Genomic DNA, 12,033 nt, shown 5'->3' with positions numbered 1-12,033 from the left:
AGTGGTAGGTAGTTCCAAAGACAAAAAAGGAAGAGCCAACATTGCAAAATACACAAGCCTGATTTAGCATAACACTCTTCCTGCCAGTAACTAAGGTGCAGAAGCATTTCAACCTTTTAGAACAGGGAAAAAGTGCACAAAAATCAGGAAAATTAAAATTCTACATCAGTGGCTGGGGAAAAAAGCATAAGATCTGGCAAGAGGTATGTGGGCGACTGGGGAATTCAACACACCTATCCTAAATGAATGGCTGTATGCCAGCCTGATTTACTTATTTTATCTTGATTCACCTTTGTATGTTCAAAACAGATGAATCAGAAGAAAAGCTAACACACTGCAAGATAAGTGAAAATGGCAACTTATGCAAGGCATGTTACTCCCAACTACTGAAATACAAGTTTGCTAAATAAAGTCAGTGACAAATTCAGCAGACAAAAACAAGAAGCAGAAGAACATAAAATATAAAGGTTTGTTTCAATGAAATCTACAGACCTCAGTTCTACCCACTAAACATGTATACAATTTCTGATAAAAATGTATTAAGTCTGGTAAAAAAATAAAAATAAAAACCACGTTCTTCTTTGAACCACGCAGTTTTACAAATTGATACAAAGTTTTACTGTCTGAAATGTTTTCACTATCAGAAAATTATTATTGGCAATGGACCAAAACTAAAATCTTGGATCGATCGATCTAAAACTTTTCTATACCTTCCCATCATAGACATCTCAGGATGGTTTGCAACAAATTAATAAAATAGAATAAAAATAGAAGCAAGAGATCTAAAATCTTCCACAAAGCTGAAGCTGAATTCTTGTCCAAGGGGCTCTGCTGTTTGCTGATGCTCCTTTCTAAAGCAGTGACCAGAAACTCTTTCTGCTGATATTTCTGTGTGCTAAAATGGGAACGGTACAGTACACAGTATAAATTACAAGTTGTAGAAGTTAATGGTGCACCACAAAGACTCACAGACACCATTCTGTTCTGACACAAGTTTACATCTCAAGCTGCCATTTATTTCACTTGTTTGTGGCCTATCATTAGGTAGTCACAAAGAAAAATCAGAAGGACAGAAAACAGTGTGCTCACTCTGAAAAAGCAGAATCACTCCATTTTACTCCTGAAAAACTGGTGCAGTGGAGGAAGAAATAGTGAAGTTTCTCTCCAAAATAAATAGCCTTGATTTCCCTTCATCATTCTGATATTTCTCCATTATACATCCTTAGTGCTCTTCACTAAACCGTAATTCATGTGATTCTTTTTGGCAACTCCATGGCAGAAGCAGTATCAATTTAACATAATTGATGTTATTGATGTTAAATTTCAAGTGTAAAGATATCCATGCATGGGCTGCTGCTTGCTATAAAACAGACTGGGGTTTTTACATTTTCCCAGTGTCTGAGCATGATGGAGGTACAATACATAAATCACTTCTGTATTTCAAGAACCAGTAGGTGCAATAACAGCATACTGCCTTTTTTACCCGATGCTTCTCACTCTGAAAAAATGGACCACCTGAACCTCCTGTCTAACAGTGGTTTGCTTGGAAGATTTGGAGTTGCTCCTTCATGCTGATAAGTACTGGCACTAGTGGATTCCCAGTTAATCATACTAAATGGCAGTGCTTTTTAATCAGATGCAGTGCAGTTTTGAGAACCTCTTCCCTAGAAGGACTGGCGTCAACTGGTTGACATGCAGGATTCTCCATCCTTCTGTAACATTCTTCAACCCTATCAAAAAAGAGCAGGTACAATGACAAAAATTACAGTGCATATGCAGAAGATATCAAAGGCAAAACTTCCAGTGCAGTCCTAACTCAGAAGTAATCTGAGAGCTTAGGAACTTCTGACCTCGTAAGTGTGCTATGCACCTGACTTGAGGACATCACCCTTGCCTCAATCTCAGGTTCCAGGATGGTTTGCTTCTCTGGTCCTCAGCTATGCAAGGGCATGAAACTGCTTAAATGACTGCAAGGCTACAGCTGGCATCCATTCGAGCACAGGTTCTTCAAGCTTTGGGCATGCCAGCTGCCGTAGGGGCCTCCACTGCCCTGGACCCTTGGTAGGGCAGCAGCTGTTGCTGTGAGGGAGCACTGCCATCGGTGGCCCCCACGCTTTCTGATCTAGGCTGGACCACTGGCTTTCAATACTTGCATGGGCTTCTGGCTTATGAGCTGGAAGCATTGCACCTCTCGCTGCACTGACCCTTCAGCTCGCAACACTAGACCACGTCATGATTTTAACACATACTTTTGCCGGAAAACGCTGTTGGTTTCGAGCTCGGCCTCCTCCCTCGTTCTCTCCAGCCCTCGTCCTTGCAGTCTTCGGATCCTTTCCTCCGCACTAATGCTGAGCAGCAAGACAATATCCGGTCTGAGAAGGTCTTCGGGCCAGTGGTACACTTGGTGATGAAGTGGAGGGAGGTTTTCCACTTTCCCACTCATTTCAGTGGCGATTGCATATGCAGCTGTGCTGTGCCAATACCTGTCAGGGTTCAGGGAGCAGTGTGAGAGTCGTGCCTAAGACATCTAATTCCATACTTCAAAAACACCCAAATTCTATTTCTGCATGTGAAATAGGTTGTCTATCAAAATGAGTACACAGCCCTTATGCTGATTTTCAAATGTTTTCAAGAGTTCCTTTCTCAAAGGAGTTTAAGGCAATAAACATGAGGTTACTCATTCCATCTTCATAAAATAAGTTACCAGCAGCCCCAGCCAACTCAGTCAATGTTCAGAGATTATGGACACTTAAGTCCAAAGCTTCTAGAGGGTGCCAAGTTGCCTACCTCTGCTTTACCTGGTACAAAGGCCTCGTTTTTTGTCAGGGAGAGAAATGTCCAACAGCAGCTTTCTTTTGCTTGTTTAGAGAAGTAGGTGAGAAAAGCTGTATATGGGACAATAATCATAAGGAACTACAGCAATGAGGGCTGGGACCAAAGAAGTTTTTGTGATGTATATATCTACACACACATACACACACACACACACACACACCCTGCTCTGCCTACTGAAAAAAAATTATTAGGACTTCCACTGCATTTAACAGAAACTGTCAGCAAGCTTCCACTTGTGTATTCTATCATGAGGACTAGAAATGTGGCTTTTCGAAAATAATTTAGCATTCCCCAGCTTCTAAGGAAGCCAATATAAGCTATGAGTTTAATCACCGTTAACAATGACACTTCCTTAGAGTTACATAAAAATAGCCAGGATTCGAGCAGCTCTGACATGCCAATCGGTGTTTTGCTTTTTTCTTTCTTCCTTTGTTCCTCTGAAGAACAGAGGCACATGGCGCTCAGGGAGGGTGTTTTTGCCTGCCTTTCAGCCAAGGCTCCTGATCCAAGCTGTTGCTTCTTATTCCCATCCAAGCCCAATGACGCTGGGGGCTGGAAAAAGGTGCAAGCCTTCGGCATGAGCGGAAGGCCAAGAGGAGACGCAAGGCAGGAGATGCAATGGGACACCAAAGGAGGCTAGATCTGGCCACATCAGTGCATGGTGCCATCAGCACGGAGTGCCCGTTCCCCTGTGGAGTGAATGTCCCGATCTGGGCTGCTGGATGTGGGCTCTCCTAGATGAGAGCAAGGCGGTCCAGAGCAGTGTGGGCGCTGGCTTTTGCCCCGAGCGCTAGTGAGAACTGAGCCTAAAGAGAGAGTGGCCTATGAATCTTAGGTGTTTTGTGGGTGGCTTTAAGATGGCACACTTGCGACGGTCCTAATTACAGAATACAGCACTCCTGGGAAGTATGTGTGGGGGCGGGTCTTTAGGGCATGCATGTGGATTATTTGTGTTGGGATGAGTCTGGAAAGCAAGAATGGGGGAAGGACAAAGAAGCTGCAGGCGGGGGTGGCATGGGGCAGGGAGAAAGATAAATCAGTAGTCCATGGGAGCTGGCCATCTCTTCTGCTGACATGCCTCTTAAATTACAGGCACCTGATGGCATGACCATTAGTCCCCCTGACCTGCTACAGCTTAATGCCTTATCTGTTCACAAGGACTCGTTCAACCATGATCAGATTATAAGTAAGGAATGGTTGCATGGTTGCTTTTGAACACCTTAGAACTTCTTTCGGTGCAGCTGGGAAGGCTGACACTGGAAAAAACCAACAACAGCAAACGTTAAGCCCCCTTGGGCATGAGGAACTAGGTACCCCACTCTCGGGATCCAGGCCAATTAATTCAGAGTAATATTCATGAAGAAAAAAGCAGTGAATGGCCATGTGTGCACATCTGAGCTTTGTAAAAGGCTTAAAAGCTTAACAAGGGTAAGCAGAACAAAAGTAACCTCACCCGGGTGATGGATAATATAATTACAAACCATTTCATGGTGTCTTCCTGTCTTTACTCTTTCCTGGAAATCAAAGAAACTAGCACGCACCTTAACTAACATGGATGACTACCAAGGGACTTGATCAGGATCCTCAATGCATCCCCCTCCCTGATCCCCAATAATGTACAAGACGTTCATTTTCACACACCTGTCTACAATCACTGGTGACTTCATGGATTCTTTGGCTATTTCAGAAGCAACAAGGTAGTTGCTCAGAGCATAAAATGCTCTCCGGATGAGGGTGGGCTCATCATCAAAAATCTTTCTCCACTGACTGACACAAGGTGGAGGAGTCCGCACAAGAGTGGCATTCAGTGAGTCCTTCAAAGCCTGAGTTACTGTTGTTTTGCCTGCATTGGGCATGAGAAGGAAAACATCGCAAGAGTTGACTGGGTTCAGAGGAAATTTTGTCAGCTGATAAATACCATAGATAAAAGTCCAGTGTGTGCGTGTGGAGGTTTACACTCCGGCATCACTAGGGGACAGGATATCAAGACAACACGTGTACAGCAGTTACTAGCTTTGGAAAGCCAAGAGCAACAGGGCTCCCGCAACTGCTGAGGCATTAGATGGCTACGGATGTGGTTGAGAAAAGGAAGCAGCGGGTACCCCGGGATGGAAGTAAATCTCCCCACAACACACACCTTCCCCAGTAGCGCTGCCTCACAGCAAGGAAGTGTGGAAATAGGAAATAATGACAAGGTGCTTCCTCAACTGTCCTGCGAGAAGAGTAAGTACAGGCAGTTCATGGGCTATGAAGCTCTGAGTTATGAGCAACATGTATTTATGAATGAACTGCCATAAAGCCTGCTAATTTTAAAAAATGAGTTAAAGGTCCACTGCAGAAAATCATCATCACCATAAACAGCGAGGAAGTGAAAGGGGAAAGAGGAAGATCTCCAAAACATCACCACAGAGAGAAGATGAAAGGGGAGAGAGGGAGGCCGCCAAAGCATCACCATCGAGAGAGAGGAAGCAAATGAGGAGAGAGGGGGGCCGCCAAAGCATCACCATAGAGAGAGGGGAAGCAAAAGGACAGAGAGGGAGGGCCTCCAAAGCATGCCTTCCTGCCCCATCCAGAGATGGAACTCTCTGATATTTCCTTGCTGCAAAGATGCAGGACTGATGAGTTTGGGCAGGCAAGGAACTAGAGATATTCGCAGTTTTTCTACTTCCACAAGTAGTCCTGCACTCCTAGCCCCTGTGAATGTGGAGGGCTGACTATATGTGATCCAATTTACATACAAATTCAACTTAAAGATGAATTTCTGTTTACTCAGGAAAAGAACTTATTCACAACCTGGGAACTGCCTGTAATTTGTCACATCATGATCTCTTCAGATAGGTCCCCACCCACACCTCCCATATAAATCATGCACATATTTGGCATCAGGAAAGTTCCAACTTTCTTGGAAGCTGGCAGGATGCCAGCCTGTTTTAGAAGCAAAAGAAAGAGCACTTCACTTGTTTACATAGAGATGAATGGTGTTGCTATAGAACTAGTATGCTGGTATTTTCTTATGTATAACCTTGCTTTGGTTCAAAGCCTTACCTGTTGCATCCAACCCCTCAACAACTATCACAGGAAAATCTCCCTTCTTCGGATGCTTCGGACACTTATCCACAACATCAAGCACTGCTTTGGCTTCAGGAATTAGAGAAGTGCACTGGAATGACAGTATACATTAATGCAGAAGCACCTAATGTTGAGTTTGGGTTTTGTTCGCCTGCAAGCCAGTACCTTACTAACTTCAGCCTGTCAGTGGTGCACATTTGGGCTGACCAGAAGGGAAGGAAGACAGCACTTTGCACCTTCAAATAGCACTGACTGGAGGAAATTCAGTTAGCGTTGCTTGCTAGGCGAGCTCTACCTGCTGAAATCCCTCTTCTCCAAAACTAGAAAAAGAGCCCTGCCTTCCCTTTTACGTGGCCGCCCGGAAACTACTTAAAGCAAAGGAATCCATCACAAAAGTGCGGTGGGCCTGAAAGGAGCTCTAAGTCATATGAGATGAGAAAGACTCACGTAGTGCTGGTCTTCCAGTGTTCTTTGGGATGCCTGAATCAGAATCCACCTGTCCTATGCAGCCCTTTCCCAGTGCACCCAGGCACATGTGTATTACCTGATACAGTGGCACTGTGGGTTAGGGAATGATGCAGAAGCCCAGGACTGGTCTTCTTGCTACAGTGCTTCTTGTTCTTCACCACCACCACTTGTTCCTTGTGTGTGCCCTCAAATCCATACACCTCCTCCATGAGCAATTAGTTTCATGAGGTAAGGTGGTGCTCGCTGATGGCACCAAGGGCCATCGTACTAGAATCCAGGGTTATCCAATGAAGCACAACTGTGGACGTTCACTGCAGGCAAGGAAGGTCCCCCCCCCCTCCACTCAGTGCACAGTGAAACTATGGGATTTTCTAACTATAAGAAGCTGCAATGGCTACCAATGCAGACGGCTTTAAAAGTAATGGAGAATGAAGCTATTGGTTTAATTTTGTAACCTGTCCAGGGAGCCTTATGGCTAAGGGGGTGGGATAAAAATCCAGTAAAAGTTATGTATGATTTAAGACAGTACAACTGCTGGAGAACTGAAGTAGAAAGGTATATCATGGGCATCAAGTCCTGCTTGTGGGCTTCCACGCTGTGGTTGGCTACACTGGGAAACAGGACACTGGGCAAGGCAAGCTTCTGGTCTGATTCTATAGTCAACCCACATGTCCTCCAAGGGGTGTGAACAGTGGCTGATTTCTACACTGGTGTGCCAAAAGCTCAACCCTTCTGTAAGGTAGATGCAACCAGAGGTCTACTGAGGATAACTCAGTGCAGTTTGCTCCTTCGTCCACCACTTCATCTTATAAGTGTGACCAAAGGGGAGTATGCACGGCTACATCAACCATCCAGCTTCTTCCCCACCTCTGATCCTGCTAAGCAGTTCTGGAGAACTAGCAACTTTCTCACCAGGTGTGACTTTTAGCTAGGGTCTAACAGGGGCATTGCTCGCCTGTAGATTTTGGAATGCTGCAGCCTAGAAACTCTGCAGACGCCTCCCATCTTCCCAGAGGGCTATGATGCCCGTCTTCATTTCGTACAGCGTGCATTCAGAAACCAGGGCTGAGCCATGAGCAGCATCGGGGCTAGGCCCTGCTCCAGGAAGGCCCCAGCTGTGCGAGCTGGCCGCTAGGAGAACACTAACCTCCTCCAGCACCTCGCGAGCGGCTCCGAGCGAGCTGAACAAAGCGGTGCCGAAAAGGTGAAAAGCGGCTGGATGGAGCTGAGGCCCTTCAGCGGCCACAACGCGCCTTCTTTCCAGCAGCTCCTTCCCCTCTGCCGCCTTCAGGCCCCACAGCGCCCGCCACACCTCGCCGTCTTCAGCCTCCTCGTACACAGACAGAAGGGCAGGCGCCGGCAGCAGGAGACGCAGCAGTTCCTCCAGGGAGCGCTCGGTTTCCGGGGAGCGCTGCTTGCTTTGAACGAGGAAGCCGCTTTCCAGCACGGGCTCTTGCGCACTGTAGGAGAGGAGGGCCAGGACTCTGCTCCGAGCCCCGAAAGGCTCCTGGCTGAGTCTCTGCTGCAAGGTTCTGTGCAGTCTGGCAGCCCGGATCCGATCTCGGGGACTCGGCGCGGCTGGTATGCAGAAGGAATAGCATCTCCCCGGGCGAGGCACGAAGCACTGGGGACGCGCCCCGTCGATTAGTGGGCGCTCACTGTTGCTGCGCAAGGTGAAATACACCAGCTCCGAGCTTGCAGATTCCACCACGAAGCAGCGCTCGGACGAGCCGGTCCGGATTGGAAGCGCCGCCATCGCAAGCCTGGATCTGAGTAGCAGCGAGGCGTATTTTACCACTAGAAAACCGTGGCGAATTGAAACCTGTAGCGCTGGGAGAAGCATGGGAAACGAAAATGATCGCGCGGCTGGGCGAGGTTTAAGTCATGCGCTTGCGGACGCTGTCCAGTTATCTCTTGGGACAACAGGCGCTGTTGCGATTAGCTTCCCTGTTTCATTTTACCAAAGAAACGAAAGTGTTCCGTCATGAAGGAAGCAATTTGTGTTGTAAGGCAAAGGCTCAGAAAGTGGAGTGTGTCCCCTCCAAGGACGTTTGCCAAAGCAAAGAAAAACAAAACGCTGAAAAGGAAAACAAAACGCTGAAGATACAAAGGAAACTGACACACTAATCAGAAGAGCCCACAGGGATTACTGGCTTAATTTCTTGCAGCGCGTGCGCGCACACCCCCCCCCATTGAAATCCCTGGGGCTATGTGGAGCCCCTGCGACCAGTTACCATCTTCATATATGTCACTTCGACACATTTTTCTTCAGAACAACTAGAATATGTTCTTCCTTCTCCATCGGCTGCAATGTCTCTTGATGCTCCTTCAGTATCTTATTAGCCCTGGAGTTCCCTTTCTCCTTATCCCCGACTCAAATTTTGCTTCTGCAAAAATGCCAAGAGGAGGCTGGTCTTTTCCATTCCTGCTGTTGGTTTCAGTTCATCACATATCTGGTGATTTGGATTTGGGTGAACAGCAGCAGCAACATGTCTGCTACTTCCCATAAGGCTTTGAGGGCACATGTCAGTATCTCAGGAGCAGGTTGTTACCATTGGTTTGGTTTATTCCCATCAATAAGCACCTGCCCCCCAAAGCCTGGTAAAGAAGCCTCTATAGGAGACAAATGGAACTCTCCTGACATGAGGTGCTTCTAGGCCAGGGGTCTCAAACTCGCGGCCCACAGGCCAATTGCGGCCCGTGGGACGATACTTTGTGACCCCCACTTGATATCAAAGTTTAGTGATAGTGCCATTGTAAAGCTACAGGAAGAATTTGATCACAGGTTTGCAGATTTCAAGACACACAGAGCCACTTTTCAAATTTTTGCTGACCCCTTCTCCCTCGATGTGGAAGATGTCCCCCCCCCCCGTGCTTCAAATGGAGCTAATTGACCTGCAGTGCAATTCTGAACTCAAAGCCAAGTTCAGGGAGGTGAGTGGAAAAGCAGACAAGCTTGGACAATTTTTGAGAGAATTGCCCCTTACTTTCCCTGAGCTTTCCAGGATGTTCAAGCGGACCATGTGCCTTTCTGGGAGCACCTATCTGTGTGAAAAGTTCTTCCCCACCATGAACTTTAATAAGTCAAAGTTCAGGTCCGAACTTACTGATGAGCATCTTCAAGCCATACTGAGGGTCTCAGTTGCTTCCTCCCTCAAGCCAAATGTGTCTCAGCTGTGTAAGAGGAAGCACTGTCAGGTCTCTGGCAGCAAGGAGTAGGAGGAAGTAAGAGAAGCCTATGTTCTGAAGAACCGTTCATGTTCTGAATTATTATTAGTAAAGATTGAGAAGATTGGATCAGTTGTACTTTTTTTGGAATCCTTGATTCCAAAGGACTTGAAATCCTTTTTTTGTGGAATATTTGATGCAGCCCAGCCTCACCCAGACTCTACTTCCAGGTAAGTTGAGTTTGAGACCCCTGTTCTAGGCAGAGGGATGCCAGTACTACCACTCAAATGACATTTGTGGCGGGCTATATGCTGGAACCCCTATTGTTTGTAAGAATACTTTTTAAAAAATGCTACTGCTGCTCCATGGGCTTATGCTAATGAGTACAGTACAGTACCCAGTGGACTTATTACATGGTCAAGTGCCACAGCCTAATGCATAGTGCTGTAGTCCTGGAAAGGCTAGGACAAGCATTGGGGTTCATAGCCTGCACACGTGTCTCAGTGCTACAAGCCCTCCATCTGGAAGCATCCATGAAGTAACTTAGCTATTCTTTAATGAATTCTCTGCTTCCAGGCCAAACTTTACATTTGCTGCTGCTTTGCCAACTGTGGTTGCTTCCAGACTAAGGGTTTATCACCATCATTCTGCTCCATTCACAAAATTTTATGAGGTGGGGGAAACCATCATCCTCTCCTGCATTTCCCACAACTTTTTCCAACTTCATGCTACAGAAAACCTATCAGGGAAGAGAAGATGGAATGGCTAGTTGATGTGATCCCTCTGTCTGGAAGTACTCTGGTATAAAGAAAGAGAAAATCCAGAAGAAGCGGTGGGAAAACACAAGAGGGTTACAAACAGAAGATGCTGCAGTCTGGGCCCTAAAATTTCATGCACAGGTCAGGGTCATGGCACCCCAACAGCCCCTTCTGTAAGTCCTTACAATAAAGGAGAAGGCTGAGGGCTTCCTGCCTGAGGGAAAGAGAGAATCATAAAAGCTGCTATGCAGAAGTAAATAAAGTTAAAGAAGGATTTGAGATGCAGCAAACACTGATGAGATAGCCCTGTTCTTTCTCCATTTAAAGTTCACCAATGGACTGTTGCAATTAGCATGTCACTATCCTAGAAATGGCTTGCACCTGTTGGATTTCTGCCTGTCAAACAGCTGCTCCAGCCAAGGAACTTTAGACGGGTCCCAGTCAAAGTTCTTCCAGAGTCGTTTCGACAGGCTCCTTGTGTGAGAATCACTCTTTTACTTTGTTCCTCAAAGAAATAAATCTGTGACATGAATTCAAGCAGCACTGAATTTATTATTGCAATTGCAATAGCGGGCACACCAAGCATAGCTCACCATTTCTTTTTATTTCCTTTCTCTGTCAGCAAGAAGCCTCCCCCTTTTCCCCATTTGCTGGATACTGGTGGGTTCACAGCCTTTCTGTCCGCTTCATGCAATTCCTGTCTCATCCCATTACATACATCTACATACATTGCATGTGCATTATAATTAGTCCATTTAGTCTATTCAGGGTGTGTGAGTTAATATTCATTAATCTATTAATCTGCATGCTTATAACTACAACTTCAAAATTGTGTGATTGGTTCAAATTAGAGAAAGGAGTTCAGCAAGGCTGTATACTGTCGCCCTGCCTATTTAACTTATATGCAGAGCACATCATGAGAAAAGCGGGGCTAGATGAATCACCAGTTGGAATTAAGATTGCTGGGAGAAATAACAACCTTAGATATGCAGATGATACCACTCTCATGGCAGCAAGTGAAGAGGAACTAAAGAGCCTCTTGATGCAGGTGAAGCAGGAGAGTGCAAAAGTTGGCTTGTAACTCAACTTTAAGAAAACTAAGATCATGGCATCCAGTCCTCTCACTTCCTCACAAATAGATGGGGAAGAAATTGAGGTAGTGACAGATTTTATTTTCCTGGGCTCCAAGATCACTGCAGATGGGGACTGTAGCCAAGAAATTAAAAGACACTTGCTCCTGGGGAGGAAAGCTATGGCAAATCTAGACAGCATACTAAAAAGGAGAGACATCACCCTGCCAACAAAAGTGCGTATAGTCAAGGCTATGGTTTACCCAGTTGCAATGTATGGCTGTGAAAGCTGGACCATAAGGAAGGCTGAGCACCAAAGAATTGAGGCCTTGAATTGAGGTACTGGAGAAGATTCCTGCAAGTGCCTTGGTTTGCAAGATCAAACCAGTCAATCTTAGAGGAGATCCACCCTGACTGCTCTTTAGAAGGCCTGATACTGAAGATGAAACTCAAATACTTTGGCCACCTAATGAGAAGGAAGGACTCCCTGGAGAAGAGCCTAATGCTGGGAACAATAGATGGCAAAAGAAGAAGGGGACGGCAGAGAATGAGGGGGCTAGATGGAGTCACTGAAGCAGTTGGTGTGAGCTTGAGTGGACTCAGGGCGATGCTGGAGGACAGGAAGGCCTGGAGGAATGCTGTCCATGGGGTCGCGATGGGTCGGA

The 12,033-nt window shown here is 46.2% G+C and overlaps 1 protein-coding gene across 2 annotated transcripts; it reads right to left on the bottom strand.

The window, feature by feature from the left end:
* Positions 1-994: 994 nt before the first annotated feature.
* On the bottom strand, positions 995-8,429 carry CMPK2 (cytidine/uridine monophosphate kinase 2). Of its 2 annotated transcripts, XM_044418623.1 has the most exons (5): positions 7,520-8,314; positions 5,881-5,995; positions 4,477-4,678; positions 2,250-2,483; positions 995-1,730 (listed from the first exon to the last, which is right to left on the bottom strand). In XM_044418623.1, the coding sequence occupies exons 1-5, from the start codon at positions 8,213-8,215 to the stop codon at positions 1,607-1,609; spliced, it is 1,371 nt and encodes a 456-aa protein (XP_044274558.1). In that variant the 5' UTR covers positions 8,216-8,314; the 3' UTR covers positions 995-1,606. The 2 variants fall into 2 exon arrangements, with proteins under 2 accessions (XP_044274558.1, XP_044274566.1); XM_044418631.1 differs by lacking the exon at positions 2,250-2,483 and having other exon boundaries at positions 7,520-8,429.
* Positions 8,430-12,033: the final 3,604 nt, after the last annotated feature.

Source organism: Varanus komodoensis, unplaced genomic scaffold (assembly GCF_004798865.1).
Source record: "Varanus komodoensis strain SLA01 unplaced genomic scaffold, ASM479886v1 scaffold10, whole genome shotgun sequence".
In the NCBI taxonomy this organism is placed as follows: domain Eukaryota; kingdom Metazoa; phylum Chordata; class Lepidosauria; order Squamata; family Varanidae; genus Varanus; species Varanus komodoensis.
This window is presented reverse-complemented; position numbering and strand designations above follow the sequence as displayed.

Coding starts and splice junctions, on each gene's coding strand:
- CMPK2 (XM_044418623.1), bottom strand. CDS start 8,215: ATGCTTCTCCCAGCGCTACAGGTTTCAATTCGCCACGGTTTTCTAGTG. Junction 4,679..5,880: donor TGAGGGGTTGGATGCAACAG/GTAAGGCTTTGA, acceptor TGCCCAATGCAG/GCAAAACAACAGTAACTCAG. Junction 2,484..4,476: donor TCACCAGTGATTGTAGACAG/GTGTGTGAAAAT, acceptor GAACCCTGACAG/GTATTGGCACAGCACAGCTG.